At 38.2% G+C, this 27,825-nt stretch overlaps 4 protein-coding genes across 8 annotated transcripts; 1 reads left to right on the top strand and 3 right to left on the bottom strand.

The window, feature by feature from the left end:
- Window positions 1-699: 699 nt before the first annotated feature.
- Window positions 700-4,304, bottom strand: acyp1 (acylphosphatase 1, erythrocyte (common) type). Its single transcript, XM_072689185.1, has 3 exons — window positions 3,190-4,304; window positions 1,470-1,559; window positions 700-1,068 (listed from the first exon to the last, which is right to left on the bottom strand). The coding sequence occupies exons 1-3, from the start codon at window positions 3,244-3,246 to the stop codon at window positions 853-855; spliced, it is 363 nt and encodes a 120-aa protein (XP_072545286.1). The 5' UTR covers window positions 3,247-4,304; the 3' UTR covers window positions 700-852.
- On the top strand, window positions 3,425-6,704 carry zc2hc1c (zinc finger, C2HC-type containing 1C). 4 transcript variants are annotated; one of them, XM_072689182.1, is made up of 3 exons: window positions 3,425-3,560; window positions 3,919-5,464; window positions 5,657-6,704. In XM_072689182.1, exons 1-3 carry the CDS (start codon window positions 3,493-3,495, stop codon window positions 5,879-5,881), a joined length of 1,839 nt encoding a protein of 612 aa, XP_072545283.1. In that variant the 5' UTR covers window positions 3,425-3,492; the 3' UTR covers window positions 5,882-6,704. The 4 variants fall into 4 exon arrangements, with proteins under 4 accessions (XP_072545283.1, XP_072545284.1, XP_072545282.1 ...); XM_072689183.1 differs by having other exon boundaries at window positions 3,483-3,560; window positions 3,828-5,464; XM_072689181.1 differs by having other exon boundaries at window positions 3,493-3,560; window positions 3,747-5,464.
- Window positions 6,440-18,160, bottom strand: nek9 (NIMA related kinase 9). 2 transcript variants are annotated; one of them, XM_072689178.1, is made up of 24 exons: window positions 17,957-18,160; window positions 17,334-17,532; window positions 15,804-15,981; window positions 15,657-15,712; window positions 15,497-15,567; window positions 15,292-15,397; window positions 14,869-15,000; window positions 14,656-14,766; window positions 14,138-14,202; window positions 13,936-13,986; window positions 13,616-13,808; window positions 12,753-12,897; window positions 12,427-12,627; window positions 12,276-12,322; window positions 11,824-11,985; window positions 11,620-11,728; window positions 11,324-11,485; window positions 11,033-11,200; window positions 10,802-10,861; window positions 10,472-10,656; window positions 10,169-10,330; window positions 9,926-10,036; window positions 9,720-9,773; window positions 6,440-8,108 (listed from the first exon to the last, which is right to left on the bottom strand). In XM_072689178.1, the coding sequence occupies exons 2-24, from the start codon at window positions 17,511-17,513 to the stop codon at window positions 7,965-7,967; spliced, it is 2,853 nt and encodes a 950-aa protein (XP_072545279.1). In that variant the 5' UTR covers window positions 17,514-17,532; window positions 17,957-18,160; the 3' UTR covers window positions 6,440-7,964. The 2 variants fall into 2 exon arrangements, with proteins under 2 accessions (XP_072545279.1, XP_072545280.1); XM_072689179.1 differs by having other exon boundaries at window positions 18,080-18,159.
- A 1,302-nt stretch (window positions 18,161-19,462) lies between these two features.
- On the bottom strand, window positions 19,463-27,825 carry ndc80 (NDC80 kinetochore complex component). Its single transcript, XM_072690303.1, has 17 exons — window positions 27,780-27,825; window positions 25,766-25,862; window positions 25,517-25,597; window positions 25,145-25,271; window positions 24,812-24,984; window positions 24,590-24,692; window positions 24,390-24,479; window positions 24,163-24,256; window positions 23,773-23,873; window positions 22,852-22,996; window positions 21,862-22,067; window positions 21,133-21,285; window positions 20,935-21,024; window positions 20,699-20,791; window positions 20,180-20,310; window positions 19,987-20,089; window positions 19,463-19,673 (listed from the first exon to the last, which is right to left on the bottom strand). The coding sequence occupies exons 2-17, from the start codon at window positions 25,852-25,854 to the stop codon at window positions 19,545-19,547; spliced, it is 1,908 nt and encodes a 635-aa protein (XP_072546404.1). The 5' UTR covers window positions 25,855-25,862; window positions 27,780-27,825; the 3' UTR covers window positions 19,463-19,544.

A 27,825-nucleotide genomic window follows, 5' to 3' on the forward strand; every position in this document is an offset into this window, starting at 1 on the left:
ATGTTTAGACAAAAGAAAAAAAAATGCATTTAGTGACAGATGAATAATCTGAATTGAAAAAAAAAGGAATCTAAACCAGCCTGGTTATACTTTTGCTTCAGTGAGGATCTAGACAATAAAAAGACAAGGTCATATCTTGTATTTTCTTGCGCAGCAAACAGGAAAATACAAGATATAAACTATCAAAATCGACCTTCACTGCTTGTGCACCTGTCTTCTAAGTCTGCAGCTGCTTTAAAACCAAAAAGCTGAATTAATGAAACGGTCTCACTGACAAATCTCTTTTGAGGTTGTTTTGCCTGTAGACTATTATGTTTCTCGCTTCTGTTTATTTCCGCTGTACATGACATTTAGCTAATGGCCCAATTCCCCATAAACAATCAATTTAATAACTGTGAAAATGAAATAAACATTATACCTTAAATTAAGATGTAGGATAAATTCAAAGTCACATATTTGTGTGACTAGGTTATAATAAATGTAATCTTTAAGATGACCCATAATCTGCATCATACATTTCTTTAAAATGGTAAAAACAAAACATCCCATTGATCAAAATGACAAATAGTCATGCCAAATTGTGCTCATTTAGAATCTGATGCAATTACTGAGCAGATTACTTACTATGCATAATACTAATACTTGCATAATTGCAATAACAAACATCTTGAAAATAGAAATCATGCAGAAATACAGAGCTATTTGAATGTCAGGTATATTTATTACTGGACATGTGTTTCCTCCTGTACTGAAGAGGATTTTTAGAGTAACAGACAAATAAGTGATCTATAATATCTATATAAAAAAAAGTAATAACTTAGAAGCCAAAGCACAATTCATTTACTGTGTTCATTAGCGGACCACTTTAAAGTCTTTGAAATCCATGTTCTCAATTGTCTTCTCATTATTGAACTCTGCTTTTATTATTCGTGACTGAGGACTCCCAGTGGTTCTGAGCCAATCCTGCATCTTTCTCACTTTGGAGGCTGGTCCTTGAAGCTGCCCTTGCACAGTTCCAGCTTGGGTATTCTGCACCCATCCAACCAGGCCAAGCTTCTTCCCTTCGGACTAAAAGCAGACAGACACTGTGAGCCTATGTATATATTAATCGGCCCAAAACATACATGTCCAGAAGTTTGTAGACACCTTCATAGCATTATACTTCATTTGTGTGAAACACTTCTGAAAACTGCAGTTTGAGTGGGTGGGGCTAAACTGAGGTGGGATGTACAGGTTGTTGTGACATCTGAAAAACTGAAAAAATGGGCTGTTTTTGCAGCTCGGTTTTCCACATATTGACTAAATTCAGTTTTCCATGACACAGGGATGACTAAAAGGCTAATGAGCAGCTCCCTAAATTCACTAACGAGAAAGGGTTTCTGTACACACAAATATAACTAACAAACACATTTTTACTCAAACATGGAATATATACACGTGCAATTAGAGGATCACATGTATGGCCTTACCTGAGTATATTTTCGGAAGAACACACCCTGAACTCTCCCATAGACTTCATAGTCCACTGACAGAAGCTCCTCTGCAGACATGGTTTCTGTCTGGACAGAGGAGTATACATTTCCATTTTTTTTTTTGTATTAGCATAACAGCAGTAATACCAGACAGGGCACCTATTATTGGTCTGCTAGCAGCCTTGAATATGGTCACTCCAACTTCTTCAACTTAGTTTTTTCAGTTTTTCAGCATTAGATATGTCAACATTATTATGGTATGTTTAGTCTGGGGGATGAAATGAGCCATCACTAGTAAAATGTACAAAATGTGTCTGCTTCTATCTTTGGATAAACATAAGACAAGCCCATGTCAACCAAAAAAAGCAACAGTTTGACACTATAGGGTCTCACTTTTGTGTAAAGTAGATTTATTAACTTACACATGAAGACTTTTGAAAGTCTGTTCAACTTTAAGCCTGTTGTTCATCAGTAATAGTATGTGCTCACTGTCACTATGTGTGTTTGATCACTAGTGTGTATGTGTCTGTTCACTGCACGGACAGGTTAAAGGCAGAGGTCAAATTCAATGTGTGTCTAAACACACATGGTGAATATGGTCTTGTCTTGACATCACACATTAGATTAAGGAGTGGCTAACTTTTACTGTTTAGTTTTACAAAGTAAACGTTTGTAAACTATTGACAGTAGATTATTTAGATAGTAGGTGATGTAGAAAATTTAACATACTGTTCAGTCAGTACATGGGAACAAAACAACCCGCTTTAAAATCAGTTTCACTGACGTCCCAAGAACGAGTTCATCTTACTGCATTTTCCAGTTTTCCAGCAATTTTAATAAAAAATGATTGTATATGTACTAGATGTACATATAATGTATATGTAATAAATGTTAAATGTAATAACTGAGAAATATTGGGCATGGGCTCTTTTATAGCCAGAACAGTGGGGGCTGTTATCATTTAAAGAAGATTAATGAAACTAAAGAAAAAAACTAATAACTGGCTAGCATGCCGACACAAAAATAGGCATCCTGCACGTCCAGATATAGCATAGCTACAGAACTGTCACTTTGGCTTAATGCACATATGTAAATCTCATCAGATTTAACAACAGACAACAGTGATTAGTTTCCATGTATGACCTGTACGGACAGGGCAGTAATATCATAGTTTTTAGTCCTTCATATTACTTCAAACTCCTTTATTCCAGTACAGTGAGGGAAATTCAGCTGTCCATGATAGGGGCCCTGTAAATGTTGACAGTGCTGTGAGGATCTGGCTGCATTCAGAGTGGCTAAATCTTTGCTATATGTTATGTATATATATATATATATAGCTATGTTTTATATAATCTATGTTAAATGCTTGGGCCTGCTGGACACCTGCAAAATCAAGCAGCCATCTCTGGTGTTACATTAGGGCATTAGCTGGCTGGCACGCTATAAACATATAAAAATAGACCCCTTGCATGTCTCGATATAGCTAGATACAGACCTGTCACTGAGACTGCTCGCTACTGCAGATATCTATAGCTAAACCTGCTGAATTAAAGAATGGCGACGACATCCCACCACAGGCAGCACCTGATGCTAAACTGCAGTGTAAACAAGGCTATACTGCGAACACACCATCAGTGTTTAGGTCAGTAAAGCAGCTTAAATAGTTACGCTATAGTTCAGACACGCGGTGAGAAAGATTATAGAAATGCATATGCACCTTTAAGAGCAATAAATAAACGAAGAGCGTCTGAAACAGGACTGTTTTCGTCTTCATAGGGAACGCACACGCTCCTCATGCGGCTCCGGTGTGTTTCATTGTCGGTAGCAGCGCGGCTCCGCCACATCCGGGTCACTGGCGTCGCTACAGGCGAACCAATCAAACGAGCGAAAGGAGCGGCACGTTTGTTGTCTTGTTTCTAGGTAACGTGCGTCAACAAACCGGTACCATGGAATCTAGAAATCTAGGAATCTAGAGAGACTCAGCTCCGGTGCTATAGCCAGCAGTTGCAGCACAGACAGGATGAGATCTGAGCAAAACAGGCAACATAAGAGAGAAAGGGCTGCAATCTACAAACTGATACACATCTGGTAAGTTGTAAGACCATTTATATTCAACATTGAATAATAAACATTAGGATCTAGTAACTCTAACATTATCTTACCTAGCTAGCTATAGATTAACAGCTATACCTATAGATACCTATAGATACCAGCTATCTCTCTATCTAGTAAGTTCATTTGCTTAATTTTATTTTTGTTGCCTTTTTTAAATAGATATACAGTGATCTATAATCATTATGCCACGTTTGCAAATGATGCCACATCCTCACTCTGCACATGTGTTTTTGGAGAAAGAGGTGAGACTGGAAAAACTGCCACCATTGCAGAGGGAGGACAGGATTGCACAGGATCTACTCTCAACTGCCAGGTTTCGCTCTCATTTCAGCACGTCAAGAGACAGGGAAAGAATGACGGCTGCCCTGAAAGACTGGGACCAAGAACATTCCCTTTACAAACGCTGGCAAAACCCAGACTCTGTCCAGAGGAGGTACAACTCTGCCACAACCAGGCGCAGAATGGACTTGCAGGAGGATTGCGATATTTTTATGGAGAAATCTGAAATGGACAATATTTTTCCAATGAAGCCTGTGTGCCACAAGAGGGCATTTAACCTGAATAACAGCCAAGCAAGCAATGATTACTTTGTGCAAAAAGATCAAAACAAATTTAATTACTTTGAGATGGATAGGAGGAAGGGTAAACAGGCCAGTGATAGGAGACAGGGGAACATGTGTCTGAGTAAACCAGAGCCTTTTGGTACTGAATCTCATCAGCCATCTTGGAAAAGAGGTGAGACCAACAGCAAATCGATCAATGGGTACCGGGCATTACGCGAGGACCAGTGCAGGCTTCCTGAAAATGAGATTTCTTGGGCAAAGGAGATACAAAGAAAGGAGCTAATCCTTCATGAAAAGCTGTTAAAGACAGAAGACAAACTAAAGAAAATCCAACTGAGAGCTAGGTCAGGGGACGAGGTTAAAAGAGACCAGAGAAAAGAGAAGATGGAAAAAGCTGAAAACAGCTTATACTTTACTGAAAAGGGAAACTGGGACTGGGAGAGCGGCAGAGAAAGGGCCGTAGCCGGTAGACGAGACGAGGGGCACAGAGAGAGACTCAGAGACTGGGGTAGGGGGGACAGAGATGGTACAGAGAGACGAGAGAAGCACGAGATGGAGACAGATGAAGGTTACAGAGAGAGAAGAAGGGAAGGAGCTGAAAGGGAGAACAGAAGGAGAAATACTCAGAGAACCACAGACTGTAAGATTCCAGCAAAAGAATGGGACAACTATGAAGTAAGGACCACAAAGAAATGGGAAACCGTGAGAGCAGAAAAAGACAAGATAAAGAGAGAACGAGCAATAGAATGGGTCAGGAGAGACTGTCAGGAGCGAGTGAATGATGGAGAAAGGAGAGATGAAAGAGAACGATCCAAGAGAGATATAGAAAACGAATATCAGAAGATACAGTGGAACATACTGGACACATTTAAGTCAAATACACATGCCAAAGTAAAAGCATACTCCAGGCACGATCAAATAAATGGGCTTACAGAAGATCAGCAGCCAACTCAAGTCAGACTGCAGCAGCAGAGTCAGAGAGCTGTAAAGGAGACAACACACAGCTTCAGAAAGGGTCCACCCAAAGAGCCATCCACTGAAGCAGTCACCCAGGCGCCTTGCCTAAATCATACAGGTACAAGGCTCCAGCAAGTCGAACTCAGCCCAGAAAGGAGTCTGGATGCTCCTGTCCAGCTTGTACCCTGTCAAATATGCCACAGGTGCTTTGCAGAAGACCGCCTTGAGAAGCATATCCGGGTTTGTGAGAAACTGCAGCAGTCCAAGCGTAAAACCTTCGACTCTGCACAGTTCAGGGCCAAGGGCACTGAACTGGAGGTGTTCATGAAGACCAACGGCCAGCGTAAGACACCAGAGGTAAGGCTGTACTGCTTAAATGGCAGAATCTGTTTCCAAAATATGTCAATTAAATTCATAGTTTATTATCGATGAGACTAGGTAAGGCCTTGTAGACCACAGCGTTTCACAGTATGAATGTTCGTTTGCATATTGCTTCCCTTGCAGTTGTTACCTGCATTATGGTTAATCACTTTTCTTTTTTATCCGTAGCTGAAGAAGAACAACTGGCGTCAAAAACACGAGGCTTTAATTCACAACCTGCGCCAAGCTCGTGCTCCAGGAGGCTTTCCGTCCCAGCCAAGTGCAGATGTGAATCCAGATTATGTAAACTGTCCCCACTGCGGCAGACGCTTTGCTCCTGGTCCAGCAGAGAGACACATTCCAAAGTGTCAGAACATTAAAAGCAGACCTCCACCCCCCAGGCATCGCCATTAAACCATTTTTTTTTTTACTTTTTACATGTAACTGTTTTAATAGGACAGTTATCACTGCCAATAAAACAGAAAGTAAATGTAACGGTAAGGCATAGCAGTTTTATCAATAATGCAAATGCAAGCACAAAATCAATCAGAGTGAATAGTGTATACTATTTGTACTGTGCAGTTTTACTGTGTTTAATGGCAAATATGAAATATGTTTTAAATATGAAATGTGTTTGCAGACTTACAAATTAAACTGCTGCTACTGTAACTAGTTAACTGGACAGCTTTGATTGATCTGCTTGATTGTTTATTTTTTGCATAAACAATTGTTTTCCAAAAAGTTTAAGAAATCAAAGAAACCCCTCACTGTAAAAAGGTGGTAGATATGTATGAGGTATGTAACTGTTTAAGATTGAACTGTGACTGAGATGAGCAACTGCTCAAAATCTTAATTAAATCAGAACTTCTAACAAAGAATTGACAACTTCACCGCATATTCACTGGAAATCCCACTAATATAAAGAAGGTTTTTGTACAGCTTAATGAAATTAACTAGACCATATAACTCATGTTTCTCATAGATGTGCTTTTATTTGTACAATGCATGCAATGCAATGTTCTCTTTCAAGTGTGAGCAGTTGTAAGTGGAACACATACACCCAGCACGTATTGCCCTTAAATCTACTGTGGTGCAAACTCAACGTAGAAAAATAATTTAAAGAGGAAACTTTAAATTTAAACCTGCACAGTTTAAATTAGAAATTAATAAGGCACTTAATCCTAATAAACATGGCACTGTGACCATTTTTACGGTCTACCAATTATTTCCTACTGAAAAGGTGTGGCACTTGTTGTCCATAATTAACAAATGTATGATATAAATACAGCTTGAAAAAATTCTATGTTTTGTATGCATCCATTAAAGATGGGAAAATAATACAAAATATGACATTAGATAAACAATGTACACAAACACACCATGTCTTTGGTTTCAGTTGCTGTACTTTGAAGATGTATGGTTCTAAGGAGACTTTTGTATTTTGGGCGGGGTCTCTGGCCATACATAAATTCAGAGCGCAAATTAAAACAATGTATTATGCTTTAAGAACATTCAATGCGCCCAAAAGTAGGTATATAATTGTAGTTAATATATATATATTTGTGACTGTAGAGTATTTAATAACCGTTCCATTAAAATGACAATTCTTAAAAGAAATTCAAAGAAAAGTAAATTCTAAAAATCAGTAGTTTGTTCATTCTTCCACATTTATCGTCATAGATAACTGGAGAACATTTTACATACATTTGCTCAATGTATGTAATCAACTTTTTTTTCCCCAAATGTGAATCTTCTTTAGTTGTAGGTCTCAATAAAACAAAAGCATTGCAACAGAGACTATTAAAATATGCATATGGTGATATATGCAGAGATACCAGATTCCACTTTTCCAGCTTCTGGTGGATCCTTTTAAATGCATGTGTTTTGAGTCCACTGATCACAGCAATCCACAATTGAAAAAAGGCAATAAAGTCAATAAATGCATTTTCTCATAGTTGAGAGCAAAAGTACATAAGGTGTTTTTGGCGTAACATGTAAAATAGCTTAAAGCTTGATGAGACGTTTTTGGGCCATAGTTTTGCTGCACTACATTCCACCATAGCCCAAATAAACCAGTTACAGTAAGTCAAGACCGCTTTCATTCTGAAGAGTCTTGAACCTGAATTACAAAGGCTGATTCAAAGGCAACACTGTTGCATGGCACACATACGCATAGAAATGATGCAGCACTGCCAATAGGAGGAATGTAATGGCTTTGCCATCTGATATGACTTGGTGTTTCCACTATAAAACAGAGAGTATAATCTTTGGTTGTTACCAAAATGCAGCAACATTTTCTGTGATTGATTAGTCAGACAGTCCCCCAACTTATCCTGCTGTGGTAAGAAGTAAATGCTTAACTGACTAACAATTTCAGCAACACTCACCCTCACCAATCAGCTCATTCACTGAGGCTTTAAGGTGTGTCTTGACCGGCACTGGGTTATTCTGAATAATAACCACTGTCATCCATTTTGACACAGACTCCCCCTCATTATTATTCATCAGATGGACTTTTTGACTTGTGGTGGTGGTTGTTGTTGTTGTTGTTGTTGTTTAGGCTTCCAGAAAGATCAGACCCTAATCTGAGGTCATGAATAGCTTTCCACAGCCTCTCATTCTCTTCGAGTTGATCTTTGTACTAAAAAAAATAGCAACTAATTACTCAAGCTGCCAGAATGTGAGGTTTAAGAAAGAACAGCAGGTAGGTATACGTGCACAAATCTGCATACACAGTTCTATAATAAGAGTTTTACCATTTTGAAAATTGTCAAAGCACTGACATTTCTATGAGCACAAACTTAAATGGACCTTTTTGTTCCCTCTTTTTTTTGTTCCTTCCATCAGTCAGATTTTTTTCTACACTGTTCTTGTCTTAAAAGATTACCTGGACAGGATCATCATCAATCATTTTCAGTAATTTTCATGTCCTTTTCCTGCAATTTCTTTGAAATATTAAATGAATGATAATATGGCTACCTTGGCTAATTTAACAATGTCGTTGGGAAATTAGAGTTAGCTCTTACTGGTGATATCATTGATCTGACTTGTGGAAAAGAGTGAGAATGCCCATCTCTAGCTGTGCAAGTGTGCAGCTGTTTTCCACTGTGTTTACTGTGAATCTACCAACTCTACAAAACCTAATTCCCCTAGAACTGAAGGAACACTGGACTTAAACTGTCAGCAAGTTTACTTTACTCTCAAGTCAGTAAATACATGACAATATGTTTATTTGTTCTTAAGCAAGTTTTTGAATAGTCAGATGGGATGCACAGACCTTATTTAAACATTTAATATAAAACTGGAACTTATTCAGCTATGCAGACAAGTTTATTTTTGTTTTTAACAGACAAATGCCGCTTCATACCATGCTCTAAATCACACTGATTTATCTGCACAAAGCAAAAGTTTTGGGCGGGTTGAGAGATGTTTTTGTGCTTTAATTAAGTGGTAAGCTACTCAGGTCAAAATTGTCTCTCACACTAGTGCTTCCAAATTAAACTCTTAGCCTTTTCTGAACCAGTGAGAGTAACAATGTCCTGAGAATGTCCTAAAATCACTCAAAGCACAGCACATATAGTTGCAATATAAATTATTCACCCCACATCGCAAGTTAGGTTTATTAGCAAAATGTACAACATTTCAGCTGCAGTAGACACATCAAACAAGAACTTAAGAATTTAAATAGTTCAATACAATTAATGCAACAAGTGGGGTTTTTTTTTCAAATTCAACCCAAAAGGGCACTTTTATTGACTACTGCAGTCTCAGAACTTTGGAGAACTTGGGAGAAATCACTGGTTACATTAGCTATGTTGAGCTGTTTTACTTGTTCTTGATTGATTGGGTTATTGCAAACAGCTGCAAGTTATATTATATTTTGCTAGGGTTAGGGGATAATGGGAGTTGAATATTTTCAATTGCAATGCAGTTTGCTAAATAATATCTACTCAACCTTGTAATTGTCTTAAGAATCAGATGTGTATGAGCAAGTAAAATCACTAAATTGTACTACACATTATAATATTACTTTACCTGCACTTCAATCAGCTGCCCATTAGATAATACTTATATATAATACATTTAGGTACTATGCAGAAATTAATGTACCTACTAGAGCAAAGGAATTGATCAACCACTGCTCTTATTTTTCATAGTGAACTTTAAAGACTTTAATTGTACTCTAATGGTAAAATCTAGGCTTCTCATATTCATCAATACGACCGCATGGGAAAAAAAAAATACTACTCACTTGTTTCTGTAACAGTTGAATAGTGGCATCTTGCCTTTTCAACATTTCCCGCACCTACGAAGGAAAGAATACACATATTTGTAAATTGTTCATTGATATTAAAACATTACATCACAAAGACTAAACTGTTTTTTTAATATGATGTATGCTGTTTGGATTAAGTGTCTCTTTATGTTTATGTCTGTTCACTTTTATTTTACCCTTACTTGGATAAGCTCACTACTCGCTTGGCAGCAGGTCTGCTGTGGGAGGCTACTTTTCTTCCAGGCTCCAGATTCCAATCCATTGACCCTCTCGTAGTCTATACATGCTGTTTGCTTTCAAGAAATACAGCACACAACTCATAAAAATAATAATAAAACACCATCTGATCCCTAATATGGATCACACAGAATAGATCTTTAGCAGTAGAGAAGAAATTAGGTTCTGTATAGTTCTACAGGCCTTACCATGAGACCATTCTCACTGGTGGCAGCTGCAGCAGCTGCCTTTAGCTCTTGAAGCTCCTCATATGGGAGCGTGGCACTTTCTGAAAAAACCGTGGCCAGAGGGCCAGACATGGAATCTCCGGATCCATCAGGCATGGGTATAAACTCAGCATCAATTAGCTCCTGGAGAAGGAAGGTGGAAGATTTTTTTTTTTGGATGATCTTTTTTACCTTTTACCTTTTTAGATGAGTTCTAGTTAACTCATGGGAATGCTGCTTTGTCTGGCAGTGTATTTAACTTGAAGTGCCTGGTAAAGTGCATACCTTGCGAAGCCAGGATGGGCAAGAACTCTCACTGGTCTTGCTGTCCATTGAAAAAATAGGAGTCTCCAGACCTCTGTCCTCCATGTCTGCCTCCACAGTCCCACCCATAATACCATCTCGCAGCTCAGAGTCTGAGCCAGGCTCAATACCCAAGTCCAAAGAAGAACTGGAGCCATGGCCTATGCCTTATGATTTAAGTATACAGTACAGAATTCAGGAGATACACAATATCAACCTATAGTTTAATACAATGCCAAAAAGCATTACAATTATCATAATTAACAACAACTTTACACTGAGAAATATTATACTAATAAAAACTTTTCTCACCACTTCCAATGGAGAGTCCGCTACTGTTTGACCGGATAGTTTTGGAGTTGAGCACCTTTTCTGTAAAAAAGCATAAAAAGAAAACGGGCAGTCTGTGAACTGTATGTATACCAACAACAAACTCTACTTTGCCTTCTGCAGTACATACATGATACAAACCACATTTACAATAAACAATTTACAATTTTGGTCAGTGTCAGAGGCAGATAAAGATTGCAGTTGGCTGATTACCCATAATAAGGATGGTGTGCCAACCCCTGCAAGACAGGTCTGGCACATGGTGAAGGGAACCAAAAATGGGGCGTGGAAGAGCAGGGCACACCTCAGAGCCAAACCCTCGATCAGCAGGCATACCTAAACGTCCATTGCCTGCATTGCCCCAGGCAAAGATCTGATTATCTGTATATGATAGAAAAAAAAAACATTTGATATCAAATCACCATGCACTGCCTCTTAAAACCTGATAATGTTGCTTTTTACTTTCTGATGCTTTAAAGAGTTCACTTTCTCAGCTTTACTTACCCTCTGTGGCAGCAATTGTGAAGCCATCTCCACAAGACACTTTGGAGACAACTTTTCCTCCAAAAGGACCCAAAAGCATTTGAACCCCTTGGTGTTTTTTGAAATCTTTCACACCCAGCTGGCCATATTTATTACAGCCAAAGGTCATCAGACGTCCTCGTTCTGTACATACAAATATACCGTGGGGAAAAAAGGAAAAAGGAAAAATCACACAACGTTACACAAAGCAGAAAAAAAACTGCAACAACAGAATGATAAATGTAACAAAAGACTTGATCGAAGAAGAAATGCTTTACCATCAATGGCTGCTGTATGGGTCTTCCCAGGAGCAATAACTTGAATTTTGAAGCGAGCAAGCTGCTTTACTAAAGTCAGAGTTGTGGTGTATGGTATCTCCTGAGAACCCTATTCCACAAAGATCATTTTTTATTTATTGCAATATTCATTGTCAGATTTGTAATGGGTCAAACACATACAAAAGCCCTTTAAGTGATCCATACCTCCCTAAAGTGGTTCTTGATACCAGTGATGCCTTGATTGAGACCTAGCTTGTTCAGTTCGTTGTTTCCACAGGCCAAGACTTTTCCAGACTCTGTAAGGAAAAATGTACCATCGCTCCCACAGTACACAGAGTCAATACTGGCGCCCTTTGGTACTTCCACCTACAGATTGCAGACAAGGAAACATGGTGGAACACACAACTACCACAATACCTCCTTATTCTCACAAGCATCATATCCAGGGAGAAACTGTCTGAATAATTAGAATAACTAGGAAACATCTTAACATACAGTCAAGCTGTTCACCTGAGCAAATGGGTGTCCCACTATCAAATTATATGTGCATCATCATTTACATGTTCAACATCAATGGACCACACATACCACACATTCTCAGCCTCACATTTATAACACACAACTGTTGCCAGTTACATGCAAAAGCCTATACTCACTAGCATAGGGGAGGCAAAATCATCCTCGCAGTCCAAGCCAAGTCTGCCTACACAAGGAAACATTACTCATTATCAAAATGACATGTTCTCTGGAACCAATTCACTATAACCCCAAATCAATGACTCCCTGATATTGTGATTAAGTGCTCACCATGTTCTCCACAGCCCCAAGAATAGATATCTCCACTGTGAGTCAGCACTACCACATGGTTGTCACCGCAGGACACCTGTCGCACCGGCCGTTCCTCGAAAAACTCCAGCAGAACTGGCTCTAGAACCTCCATCCCCATCTCATTCTCCACACCAATACAGCCATAATAGTCTGACCCAAACATGTACATTTGGTCCTCGTCTGGCAAGAACAAACAACAATGAGCTACCGAGTGATAAAACATAATGGCAAAGTAGGTTTTTAGAGTTGTTTTTCTAGAAACAAAATTCAGTATAATTATTTAATGCTCTTCAGCCTCTACTTACCAGTCACACAGGCAGTGAAGTCCGCCCCACACGCCACCTGCCTGATAGCTTTTCCCTGCAGGCGTTCTACTTTGCGAGGCTGTCTGTACGAGGCCTGGTCCCCATGACCTAGCTGGCCCACCATCTTAGCTCCTCCTTGCACACTCTATAATGGAAACAACAACAACAAAAAACACCCCATGCACTGCTTTTCAGCTGCATTCACTACCAGTAATTCAAGAAGAAAAAAATAAGGCAACAATGAAGTCCAAATTCATCTTGCCCTGTTCCATAAAAAAGCTTCCTGTCCTGATTAAATTATAAATAAATCTTAATTATAATCAATAAGTTGCGTAAACCGGGGTATTCAGGTCGGCTCACCATAATAGGAATAATAATTTCTCATAATATTAACAGTAATTAAAGAATAAATTAACAAAAAAAACAAATAATAGACAGTTAACTGACCAATCACTTTTTTGATTTTAAGGGAAAACTACAGGTCCAGTGTCAACAATAGTATCAATCGTGATGTTGATAAATTCATATTAACACAATTCTTGTGGCTAAATATTAAAATCTATGATAATTTTGCTCACAAATAGGATCAATTTCCATACTGCAAGATGTAGTCAATCATGTATTGAAAGAGTAAGGCAGCTTGCAGTTTGGACCATCTTTATTTGTGACTAAATTATAAAAATAGCTTGCCGATTCTGAATTGAAAACATTTTTAAAGCTTAAATGAACCAATTAATTAAGTTGTCTTTATCTGTGACAATCCTGTGACTGTAAAAACTGATCACTGTTTAGTCTATATTATTTGTGCTGAGAGGGAGGACTACTTTCTGCAAGCTGATTAAAACAAAAAGTAAGGTTCTTACTGCCCAGGTGTAAAGTTCCTTCTCCACAGTAACCACAGCAAAATGTGTTTCCCCTGCACAAACTTGCTGAGCGCTGTTGCCGCCCTTAAACATATCCAGCTTCTGAGGGGTGAACTTCCCTCCTCCCCAAAAATACACCTCCCTTGAGCGAGTGGTCACAATAGCGACCGGTGTCTCTGATACTGTACTCAACCTTCAAAAAAACACAGATGTCAGGGAAAGCAGTACTTTAATTTAATCCACTGAAACCACTTTGCAAAGTTAAATATTATATTCATAAGCTGTATATTCTTATACAATCTAACAGATCTTATACATACTTTGGTTTTCTGATTGCTGAATTGAGTACAGCCACACGTTCTTCCAACTCCCTGCAAGCAAAATAATTTATGCTTTATTCAGTGCTCAAAGTATTTCAGGTATTTTAGACTGATCTACTTAAAAATACTATATACAACCCAACAAAAAATATGAAGATTTTCTTTAGTGGACGATAATCTGCCTTCCTCTGTTAATACTCACTGTCTAACACAAGAGATGATGGGCTGGTCGAGAATCTGGTCAGCAGTAGGTCTCTTCTCTGGATCCTGCAACACAAATTTCATTAAGAATTAAGAATGAAATTAAGAAAGCTTTAAGAATGAAAGCTTATTGATAGTAATACACTTACATTTTTAAATGTTAGCAGTTTTAGTTACAGGTTTAGTTACATGTACAGTTACATGTGCTCTGAAAGTTCCTCATCAAATAAACAAAGCTCACTGAGCCAGTCAATTCATCAGTGTTAGCAGGGCCAGACACAATGTTATCCTGTATGCACTATGTTTTTATGCATTTTCCCTAAATGCACTGTGGAGTCTACAGCACCTCTATTCAAAGTGGTTACTAAGCAAAACCACCATATTTTAGCCTTATAAAATGCATATACTTATAATACTATCTAAATTGGCATGTTGTTTCAGTAAAAGTTCATAAAGTACATAATTAAATATTAAAATCAATAAATGAATACAAAAATTTTAATAGTTGCACATGCTCACCTGATCTAAGCATGCATAGACTATCTTGATGAGCTCAGATGAATAAACATCAGAGTTCACTTCCATAGTCCAATTGCCCTGTACGATCTTCACACACAGGTTCAGAGGATTCTGAGGAGTTCAAGAAGTACAATAAGAAGCTTCCTTAATCATTATTCTCACAAAATAGTAAATTAAAAAATATATATAAAGAAAAAGGTATGAGATGAATACCGTAGCATCAAAGGTCCTGGTAAGAGTCAGGAGCTCATATAACACACAGCCCATGGCCCAGATGTCTGATTTAAAATTGTACTTCACACCTTGACAAAGCTCAGGGGACATGTAATATGGGGTACCTACACACTGGAAAGAGATAATTGAAGCAAAAATCAGTATTTGGGGTACAACACAAACCAAAAGCTTGTTTGTCTGGAAAAATGGGTGGCTGGTAATGACAATGGTAATGAAAATGTATGGTAGGACAATTATGGAGATAACTAGTAAAAATTACCGGGGGTAGAAAGTCCCCCAATCTCCCATTTTGTTCAGGTTAACGCTCAGTCTACAGAAATATAAGTTAAATATGATTCAAAAGGAAGAACAAGAAGGTTGAACCATTTCACCATAAAATGCAAAGAAGCTCAAATCACTCACCGTCTCAGCCATCGAATACTCAGAGTCCAGCTTCTTTGCCAAACCATAGTCTCCTAGCTTTATCAAGTTTGTCTTAGTGAGGAAGATATTTAATGTTTTGATATCCCTTAAAGAAAATGAAGAAACACGTGTTAATTTTCAATCTAAATTCACAAGAAGATCCATAGAAGATTCTTACTCGACATAGTGATGTCTTGCCTCTTACCTGTGCAGGACACCAGCTTTATGGATATGTGCCACAGCTGAGGTAATCTGGTATAAATACCATATGACAATCTGGGGGAACACATCGAGGGTTAAATTTTACATATCCGTGATGACTCGACTTTTTTTTAATGTAAAAAATATTTGTTTTTAAACGTTACCTCCTCTGTGAAAAGCTTCCCTTTCTGTTGGTTAATTTTGTCATAAAGATTTCCACCTGGATAAAAAGCACATTTATATACACAGTGCACTACTTGTGAATGCCAGCCTTATATCCGACACTACTGTTAAGTAAAATGTTTTCTGACCATTGCAGTACTCCAGCTCAATCAGCAGGGTGTTCTTGTCCATGAAGTGGTTGAAATACGCTATGATGTTGTGATGCTGGAGAATGGACAGGATGCTGATTTCATTCATGACATCTCTGCGCTTTTTATCAGAGAGATTGTTTAGATCGATCTCTTTCCAAACCACCAACGAATTATCCTGGGAAAGAAAGAAAATACCTTGTTATGCCCTTTAGTAAAGAGCTAACAGTAATGGGCCAAAAATACATGACAATAGACAACCTAAGGAACTAAAGCACAGTCAAGAATAATAAGCACAAACATTTCTAGAGGTTAAGCTACAATGATGTGCTTTCTAATTTTATTGCCCTTCACCAACTGAACTAATGCATTACAGAAGCTGAACCCTTTAAAGAGCCAATGTCCCTTTTCTTGTATTTTGGTTTACCTACATTATCATGTACATATACCAGTACAATATCTTTATTTCAATGTTATATGACCATTTCCATTTCTGTTTTTGTTGCTGTGTCTATAAGACATAGACTACATGGACAAAAATATTTGGACACATTGACTGATAAAGTTCATGATAAAAGTCATGCCTTTACACACAATTGTGAAAGAATGGGTTGTTGGTGAAATCTCTTCCCTCTTAGATATTCCACCATCAACTGTGAGTGCGTTTAGAACCACAACAGTGGTGCAGAGGTGTGTAGTGCATAGTGTAAAATAGTCACCAGGACCTCTTCCGGCATTAAGATCAACACAAAAACTACATGGCACGACTTTTACATCACCAAACACATTTGACCTCACAAATGCTCTTCTGGATGAATGGGACACGCCTTTCTAAAAAAGTGGAAGCATCCAGTCTGTTTTCTGTCCTGGCACTGAAGTGGTGAAATGAACTTTTCCTTGGGCGCCTGAACAGCAGAGTCGCTCGCTGTCTTCAAACGCAGACTGAGGACCCACTTCTCCTCTTCTAAGAGTACTCAGGCCAAGTGTAGTGTCAAGTATCATGGTGTCCATGTTGACTTCTGTGTTTCGTAGCATGCAGGCTTAGGAGGTATCTTTGCATCCTAGTCTATACAAACTAACTAAGGGTATTTTTTTTCTAAATAAACAGCCAAGCACTTTTGTAAGTCGCTCTGGAGATGAGCATCTGCTAAAAGCCTTAAATGTAAATTTAAATAAAAGCTCCTGTAGGTGTCCCGATACTTTTGTCCATAGAGTGTATATAACTGCCCACCTTCTAATTAGCAGCTGTATTGTGTCTCATTTAAAAAAAGCAGTTCAGGCTGAAACGACACTCCTTATATAACGTCAGCAGGGCAGGTAAAGGCCGGGCTAAAGTGCAGGAGGGTGAATCGGCAGATAAACGCACATCACAAAAACGGTGGGTCCAAAACGGGCTGGCCTGTTTGCGGTCATTCTGGCATCTCGAACTTAAGTGAGAAACCTGAAGAGGGGTGGGATACCAGAGCATACCGCAATGACTTCAGGGAGGACAGACTGCTGCAGGACAAACCAGTAAGTGACAGTGCCTACCTCTGTGCGCCTGTACAAGGTGGCTTCACCAAAAGCCCCTTTACCCAGGACTCGAATGGGAATGTAGTGCAACTTCTCCTCTTCACTCCCAAATGAGCCAGAGGTTTGAGGACCACTGACAGATTCGCATCCTGAGTCTGAGAGTGATGCGTAGTGCCTCTCATACTCCTCCAGAGACATCTTCTTTCTTGACAGTGGTCTGGCATAGAGACAATAATCAGAGGTTAGGAAATCAGCACCATGTAAGAGCAAGTGTTACCACAGTCCTGTATGTTACTAAGGCAAAAATACAACCACAAGACACCGATTATATCAATGTTTCTGTAACATATCCCGCTTATTATAAAGCTCTGCTATAATCAGCCCCAGTGTCAGTTCCTCTCTCGTAGCTGACAGCCAGGTTAACGTAAACACAGACACGTTTGGCATCCAGTAACGTGGGTAAATAGCTAGCTAGCCATAACGTTTACTTTATAGCTGTAATCCTGAAGTGTTGCCTCTCTTTTCTCCTTATAACATCTCAGCAAACCAGCAGATAAACACTTTTCCATCACTTGCATGACTTGGCCTCAAAGTTTGGTGTTAGCTATCTATCTAGCCACGGTGCTAAACTACCAACTTACCCAGCCAGCTAAACTACAGCGTAAAACACACAAGTCCCATAAACATCCACGATCACCGTGATCTAAACCGAATAGGTCTCTGTAAACGCCACACATACAGTAAAACTGTTCGTTAAAACTGACATAGCCACTTTTTTTGGTCGTGTTCTGTTTCTTCTGTCCAAAACTTGAAGCAACTGCAAGGCGTAGCCAGCACAGAGAATCGGTTCCCGAGGTGACTCACTACACCCGTCAACGTACATGCAGTTCGTTGCTAACCGACTCTGAACCGAACAGCAATTCAATGCAACACTGTCAACTTCTCGTTGCAGCAATTGCACAGCAATACTGGACTAAAGTACTTCATAATAATAGCATAAGAAACGCAATTATTGTAGTTTAGTTGTCGGACAAAGGATTTATTCCCAATTTGCCTTGTTCATTGGTTTTTGCAGGTCATTTTCCTCCCGTCTTGACAACTACACTCAAAATGAATCAAATCAGTCGATTCAGACGACTGTACAGTTCAAAATAAAAGCTGTAGCTATAAATAGTGCATGCAGCAACATATTTAAATAATGTGTTTAGCAAACGCCATGTAAGAAGCAAAATGTGCAGACTCGAGGATATATTAATAAGTGCTTTTTGATATTTAATAAAACTGCAAATTAACAAAAGCGCAGTTTTCCAATGCTTCAAATTTGCTCGGATGACCGATATTTTGAAAAGTGCAGATGGCAAACCTGAAGCCAAGCAAGAGCGGGGGCTGAACTCGAAATGTCGGCGGGCAGTTTGGTAAACAACGACAGCATGGCAGGTTCAAGCATGAACCAGAGTCCTGAGCCAGTGCCAGTTGATGTAAATGGGCTGCTACCATTACAGTTCCAAAACTACACAGGTCATGAACAAATCAGTAGCTTTAACTATTTTTCATAAAGAAAAACACTAACCCCCAAAAATGGTATTGGTAATGAATATTATTGCTGTTTGAATAACATCATTTATACTGTACAGAAAAAACAACTGCCCTGAAATCCCCATCGGTTATGGGTAGGTCTACTGGGATTTCATTCTTTTTTCCCCCCAGATCTAGGATCTGTTCCTGTCAGATAGGTCACTGTGAATAAGAGGAATCTGGTTCCAGATTAGCACTCCTGCTCTGACAATACAGGTCTTATTTGTTTTTTCCTAACATTACTGACAATGAAAATAATTTCTATAATTTAAATAAACTCTTAAATACAATGTCACAATGTCAAGACACCCATTAAAAAGTGTGCATCATAAATCTGTCAGTATGTGACACAGGCATTTCCCAGCTCCAGCATTGCACTTCAGATACAAAACGTTTAAAGCACTGGCATCATTGTTCTTCTGACTGAACTCTTATTTTAGCCACCCACTTATTAAACATTAATAACTCTGGCAATTAGCATGTTAATAAAAAAAGTGCAATATATTTATTACAACAGTAACGAATAGAAAAAGAACACTTATTTTTATTAAACAGTGTACAAAGAGTAAAGAGGATAAAGAAGAAACAAGGTCTTTCCTTCTCAACATTAGTAACAAGAGTGCAAAACTATTTACAAACGGGTTTCCTGTTCAGTCAATTAAGGCTGTTTGCTCTAGAAACAAAGTTTTCAATCATCTCCTTTAGCTGTTGCAGGTCTGCTTGATCTTCACGGATAATTTCATTCACCTTGTCCATCCTTTTAGGTTGATCATTACATTGTTTCTGAAAGTTAGATGCACAAAACATGTTAAACCACTCACTACTCTGTACTGTCTTCATTCATGGTATCCCAATTAAAGTCAAGGCATCATTGTAACTTCATCTGACTACTTTTTCCTACATAAGGAACTAAACGAGAATGACCTAGAATCTACTAACAGATTCTCACACGGATTTAAAATCAAATTCATGTAAATACTAACTTTCATGCTTCTACGAATCAACCCGACCCACAATAAGTCCAAATGCGAATATGAACAGAGCTGGTAATCATGAACATTAAGCAACTTCTTTAGACAGTCACGTTTTTTCTTACCTCAACTATACCCAAGTGGTTAACTGCAGCACTGAACACATGAGTCAAATTGTTTGCCACCAACCGGCTCTCTTCTTTGGTTTCCTGAAGCACTAGGTGGTACCTGAGAGATCACAATGATTGAAACACTAATTATTTCCTACTAATACGAAATTGAAAGGGTGATGGATAAAGATTGTGCATAAACTCTCACTGTTGCTGGGCTGCTTTAAGTTGCTCTTCCGCCTCTTCATAGCCATCCATGACCTTCTTTTCCAGAAGCTTTTTGTTTCTCTCAGCAGAGTCTACATCTGCTGCCCACTTTTCCTCTTCTTGAGCCATCTCCTACACAGGTCAAGATTCATTGCTTATTAATAATTACTAAATGATGACAAAATGATGGCAAATATACCCCAAAACCTGACAGAAAACACTTCAGTAGTCGGTCTATTTTTATTGCTCATCATTAGGACACAGCAGCTATCCTTAATATTTGTGAATGTTTTAGGATGAAGAGATCATTAGAAACACTCAAAAATAATACAAATTAAAGAACAAAATGTCTTAAATGACATTACAAATGACAAGTTAGGAACAGTTTGTCTTGCAGATGATTTCTGCACAGCAATATGTACCTATAACAGTGAGCAACTGCAAGCCAACACACAGTCCTTTGGGGTTGAATGCGTTTAAGTGTTGTGAGTAATCAAACACATGGTTCTTGCTGGCATACCTGCATGTCGTTCTCCAGCTGCTGGTCCAGCCTCCGGATCTGCTCTTTTATCTGCTTTATGTCGTTCATCTTCTCAGAAATGTTGGACTTTACCTGAAGCAAGAGCAAGAGGTGAGAAGTATGCATCTGCGCCACTGCTCATTATTACAGACTACTGAGGACTACATTGTGGAAAATGAACAAGAACTTCTGTTAAGGTTTTAAATCTTGAATGATGAGTTTAAGAGAGTTCTCACCTGCTCCACTGTCTCCTCCAGACTAAGCTTCATATTGGTCATTCTGCTGAATTCCTCTTCAACGTCTACAAGCATGTTTTTGAGAGGATTCTACACAGACATCAATAAGAAAATCACTGAAAGGAAAGTAACTAATTTTCAAACATTTTGAAAAAGTTTGAGCCTGGGTTTACATGACAGTCTTCTTGCATCTTGTACCTGTATCTGTGTTCTGATCTGGGTGGCGGTGGTGGGGCCGTAGTCGCTGACTGTTTTGATCTCAAAGTCATGGCCACAGGCATTCTCGGCAGACTGGGGGATGAGCTTGAGCATACGTGCCAGTTTGTGGTACTCGGCCAACTTGACCTCAGCCTTCAGTGAAAAAGTAAGCAATAGTTTAATTGGTTCAGAGAGATTATATGATGGCACCATGCAAGCACATTCTTATGCAAAGTTTGGGCACTCATGGCTAAATTATATTCTGTTGTTTTTTTATGAAATAAATTCCATGTAGTCCTGACTCTGTAAGGTGTCCGAACAGTGTCTTGTGTGAATACCTACAGAGGCTGTATTTACTATTTAGTAAATACTGCTGTATTATAGGTTAATAATATAGACATAATAGACATGTTCTGCAAATGGATGTAAATCAGGCGAGTGTTACAGAACATAATTTGCCTGTGGCTACACAGCTAGAATCAATTCTCCAAAAAAGTTTGCTTAATTATGTCTTTTTTAGGACAAAAAAAAAAAAAAGATGCTAGCTTTTTGTTAACATTATTAAGAATAGTTACTCTGTAGTTGGTGGAATACTCCTCTAAATCCATTCACAGTTGCTTAGAGATTAACCTTCCACGCCAGCCCTTGTTTGCTAGCTAATTAAGAAGTTAGTAATACAGGAGTGATCCAGGGGTGATTAAACAGTTGTCAGTATAACAGTCTACTTACTCTCTCTTTGGTTTTCACTAGTGTGATCTCCTCATTCCATGCCAGCTGCTGGGCCTCTTCTAGATTGCGGCTCAGGCTGCTGACAGTCTGCTGTAGCTCATTCCTCTCCCTGTTGATGCGCTCAATATCTGCTGGGGTGAACTTCTGATTCTCTAGGATGTGCTGCAATCTGGCCTTCTCCTGCTTTAGACTCTCTAGCTGAAGGTCTTCACACACAAACACACGGTCACTTTGTATTTGTAATAAGAATTTAAAATTTCATTTAAAAACCACACAGAAAGTCGGTGGAGGGACTTTTAGTGTCATATCTAGTTCAGAAGCAGGTTTTTCATCCAGATTTTAGAAGGAGTTCCTTACAGTTGACCTTTTGGTAAGAACACATAAATGAAGATGAGCTCCACAAACATTTGAATATTGGTAGAAACAAATGAATTCTTTCAGGCTGAGAGAACTTTAATTTATCCACATTACTGAAGCATAAAGGCTATTCTCTTAAGAGGTTTTCATTACTGTTCTGTATAAGATAAACAACATCCAGAACACATTGTTGCATTGGATAAGTTCTCATAAGCATGAATTTTATTTAAAATAAAAACCATTGGGTTATAGGGTTTCTGTATTTTAATAATAAGAAAATGAAAATTTAAAAAGCGACCTTTAATGCGTTGTTTGGAGGCTTTTCATTTGTCTGTCTGCTAAATGTGAATAAATCAATAACCCTGACCTTTTTTTTTTGTTGTTTGTTTTTTTTAAATCACATCGGTAATGTTGAATGCTATGATAAATATATATAAAATTTTTTAAAGCGCCCCAGTGTCTTCTTGTGTACTTTTTTTTTTATTTATTAAAAGCCCTTTCAAAATACTGTAAACTACAAAATGCAGAGAGAAGTTTAGGTACTGTGGCACACATTCAGCATAAATGTAACATGTAATTAAGGCAAGCCCCAGCATGTCAGCTGAAATTCTCTTTAAAGAAAAAAACTTGTACCAGCAGCCTCCATCTCTTCAGACAGCCCTGCAGCCTTGCTCTCCAGGTGACTTTTGAATGACTCCATGTGAGTACGGTAGCTTTGTAGTTTCTGCAGATCAGTTTGCAACCTCAGCTTCTCAGTCCTCCGTGCCATTAGTCGGTCCTGCGCACACAAACAGACAAAATCCAAAGTCCATTTAGGGAAGCGACAAACCATGCACATATGAAACCATGTACTAAAATAAGCTCACTTTCTTTTGTTTATTTGTTGTAAAGACACATGGGAGAAGAAAATGCCAAAAACTGCATTTTTACAGGAGCAAAGACTTTCTATGTAATGTTCCTTTCACTCTTTCGCTTCTGTTTTAAAAATGTAGGGCCATTTGTTCATTTTCTCATACAAGACAGTTTCATGTTTATTTCTTTACACTTTGTTTCCCTTGTCCTCTGTTAGATGTAAGGCACAACCAGCATAACAGATATTGGCAGTGTTGATAAACATTTAAGCGACATGATGAAAACTCAACAGGACTGAGGTATAAACTGTATGATTTCCAGCCACAAACCGCATAGGTGTCAAATTACAGTAATACACTCCTATACATGACTGGATAATCTTTTAGGACACAGAACCTAAAAAATCTACAAATTGCAGAGATGAGTCTACTCAATTTATGCAATTCCATGTTTAATACTCAGCGCCAGTTGCTCTTAAGTAGAAAGCTTTGTCAGATATTACAGTTGCTGTTATCTTTACAATCTGTTTATGTAGCTGCTTTGAATACAGGAAGACATTAGCATTTATAGCTGATCCCACCCAAATAGTATTTTTAGAGGTTTAAATAATCAGCTCATCTAAAAAGAGGTGATAAAACTTATTGTGAAGTTCCCAAGCTTTGAGTGTCATGTTCATACTTTAACACAGAAATTCACACTTACAGTATGGCTCTCTTTCTCCAGTCTCTCCACCTCCTCAATGAGGATTCTGTATTTCTCCTGCTGGGACTCTAGTAGAGCTTCATCCACATTGTACAGCCTCTCTGCAAGTATCAAGATCACACCCATATTATCAAATTAAGAACAATTTATTACAACTAAACACTAGTAAGTGATTTGGGAAATGATACATAATAATAATAATAGTGTTATTCTATAGACCACAGCACAACCAGCTCAAATGGCTTATTTATTTCTGACTTCCAGGTCTGTGTTTATTAATTTTCACTGAAAAGCTATACTATTTTCAAATGTGTTTTATGGTCTCATCCCAACTATCATTTACAATCATCAGAGATCTTTAGCACAATGGGTCACAGTGGTCTGACTCACTCAGATGACTGATGTAGTCCAAATCCTCATCCTCAAAGGTGTCTGCTCCCTGCATGAACTTGTTGTAGGTCTTAGAGCAGTAGTCTAAGAACAGCTTTAGACAGTTTAGACAAACACATGACATAGCATTATTTAAAATGGAGTAATTCACAGAACAAGGACTAGGTCAAGTCCAGGACACAGCATTTATATGTAAGAAGTATTTGCTAACAGTATTCAAACAGTACCTTATTGTACTCAACTCCCTCCTCTAGCTCAGAGGTTCCATCTGAGAAGTCAGCAAACAGCAGATTCTGACCTTTTATACTGTTAAAGATCTGCAAAACCAATTTCAAGATTAGATTTCTTCACATTTTAAGATTGAAAAGATCCATGACTTAAATCAGAAAAAGAGTGGATTTTAAATAATTGAAAGAAAAGAACTTACTTTAACTGCATCAATAAGCCAAATAAGTGCTCCTAGAGCCTGAGGCCAGGTATGTGGAGCCCCAATAGAGTACATGGAGCTTTTTGACAACGGAAATGGGTACCTGATACAAAAGAGCAACAAACACCAGTGATAAGTTCAGTTCATAGATTAACTCCTGAAAAATAATACTTCCTAAGGAGAGTAATGGGTTTGCCAACATCTATAAAATATAATCTTTACCCCAAATCTTTGAACATTCTAGGAATTTCCTCTTCAATCTTGGCAGTGGGCAACTGAAAGGTAGGGTCCAACAAACTGTAGATAAACTCAAAGATCTTCAGGAATTCTTTAGTAGAAGGTGACTGAAGAGATTTTACTGTGATAGTACCAGGGAATCCATTATCTCCGAGGAACTACACAGAAAGAACATATAGTCCATTGAGCATACTGCCATAACACTAAAGCAACCAACAACATAAACCTTCTAAATAAACCAGCGAAAACAGTCAGAATTTAATAATGGCCTATTTGCCCATTTATACTGAAGAAACCCTAAATTAACATTCAGCAAACCTCACAAAGCTGCTTGATACACTGCTGGACAAATGTTTTGTCATGAAGAGGTCTGGGATCCTTGATCTTTTCCGTTCCTCCATATGACCCAAACAGGCTGTTTCTCTGGCCACCACCACCAGCACCTCTGTGAACAAATTATGTTGTTATTAAGTAAAAAGCGACACTGTCTAGGTTAGATAACTAGTTATCACATTCAATATCTAAAATGTTTTTTGCAATACAAAATCTAGCAACTTGCTTTACTCGTCTCCATGCAATGGATTTTGTCAACATCTCAGGTGTTGTAGTTATTTGTTAGAGGAAGAGACCTGTACTACTGTACTACTACATACTGTTAGCAAACAGACCACAATTAACTGTCTGACTCACTTCCCAAAAAAGCTGGTCCTCCTTTCTGATGTGCCAGACTGAGGTTTTGGGATGTTCAGCTTTCCAAAGACGTTATCTTTGCTGCCATAGATAGTATAAAAAAATTAATATATGAAATGAATAAATAAATAAATCATTATGCACATATTTTTAAGACAATGCAATGATCCGGAGTGAACATATCAATATATAATATTTTTACAGGCAGGAATACAGTGCAATGTAAAATATAAAGGTAAAGAGACATACTTCTGTGGCGTCGCATTCACCAAACTCATTCTGCCATCTGTTACACGCATTGGCATCTCAGAAAATCTTCGGCTAGGTCTTCGACTCATTGTTGACTCTAAAGCATGAGCAAGTTATAATTTAAAAATATTTTGAAAACCATGTAACTCATTACATAATATTAAAACACACAACATAAACATTTTTGTATTCAACCAATGTAATTTTGTATACAATAACAATAATAATAACCTTTAATCAGACTCCTACTACGTAGTACGTCATTTACATGTTATTTATGTTTACAGTGTTATTTAAAACTGACACTGTAATATTTTGTTGAGACATATATTATATTTTATAAACAAATAAACAATATTTGGCAGATACAATCCATTAGATAGGTCATGATAAATGAGCACAGTGCAAGTTGCAACATGTGTGTTGTATCCTATCTGATGTTAAGTTAGTCTGGTCATATGAAGGTAAAGGTAGGAATAAAAGGAAAAACATTTTTTTATAGTTTTCTGATGAACTTTTTATCTTATTATGTTATTAAACATTAAGTTAAATTAGGACTACACTTGATTACAGTCGTTAAAGTCACTTACATCATACATTGCTCAAAAGCTGTAGCTAAATAAAGATCTGAAGTATTAGACATTAACCCAATAGTAAAATGCCCCTTACTCTAATCTTCTGAAGTTAATAGCATGACAAACAGATCATGGTGGATATTTGTGTTGATGGAGTTACCTCAAAGAGCGGCATCTGAGAGACCCTTGAAATAGACCACCAGCAATACAGCTTTACATTTTTGTTTCTCTTTCCATCAGTGCTATATTGAACTTTTCAAGATCTCTGTGTTTGTACATGGGTTATTCATTATTTATACCACACCACACTGCAAAATTAAACTACAGTTACATTTCTGAAAATAGTATTCAGACATTAGTTATCACAGGATGTCTGAGAGAATATACAAGCCATTTATCACACATGGAATATTTTTAAATGGTTTAATAGACTCAATTACAGTTTTCAATCAGTAAGAACTGTACATGGTGTATAGCTAAAACGTTTGTGTTGCCATGTAATTTATTAGTCCCCACTGATTTGAGAGAGAATTATGCCTGTATGTTTTTTTAAGTACTGACAGCCTAAATGAGCAGTAAAAATGCTTTAACATGTTTAATATAGGATTGCACAAAATATAGTTTCAGCAAAGTTAGAATGATCACATGTGCAATAGTCACATCTCAGGACGTGCAATGCCATCAAAGGCAAATTAATAATTCACATCATGATACAACTTGCTTGACAGTCGGAATAATCACACTATTCTCATTTTCCATGACAATATCTACCATCGGTAGATGATACCTGATACCTCAAATATTACAAACACAGAATCAATTATTAATATCATGACATGATGCAGCATTGACTTCTGGAGAAACCTGGTGACCATTCCTGTATTTTCAAACATCACAAACAACAAAATATCACATGGTCAGTTTTTGCCAATACTGCACAGGCCTAATCACCACCCACCTCATCCCAAAGGCACAGGATGGAGCACAGTTCCACTGCTCCACAGCTCAATACTGGGGGGGGGCTTTACACCCCTCTAGCCAACGCCTGTAGCCCACGTATTAGAAAGGGCATGGTGCCAACAGGTTCATGCTCCAGAGAGTCCTATTCTACTGGCAGTACTTCTCTACAGGAACCAGGCAAGCTGGAGCTATGTGTGTGCAGATGAATACAACCCAAAGTAACGTTAGCTAGCTGAATTAATTTATCAGAAGGGGTGTCCACAAACATTTGGACATGCAGAGTAGGTTAGTCAGCTTCACGTAGCTACGTTCTCAGCTCCCTCGAAAACACGGAGAGCCTAGCAAGCCGTGCTGCAGTTACGAGGTCAAATTAAAAGCTCCAAAACAAAAGCAAAACCCAATATGTTGTGGTTTTGTATTCTAGATGTACACCGTGGCATTTGTTCCCATCCAAAGTGCGGTAAACCCCTCAAATATACCTTATAGCAGTATCCAGTTTCTCGGTGCTGCTCCTTCCTCTGCCGT

This window comes from Salminus brasiliensis, chromosome 10, assembly GCF_030463535.1.
Source record: "Salminus brasiliensis chromosome 10, fSalBra1.hap2, whole genome shotgun sequence".
Classification (NCBI taxonomy): Eukaryota; Metazoa; Chordata; class Actinopteri; order Characiformes; family Bryconidae; genus Salminus; species Salminus brasiliensis.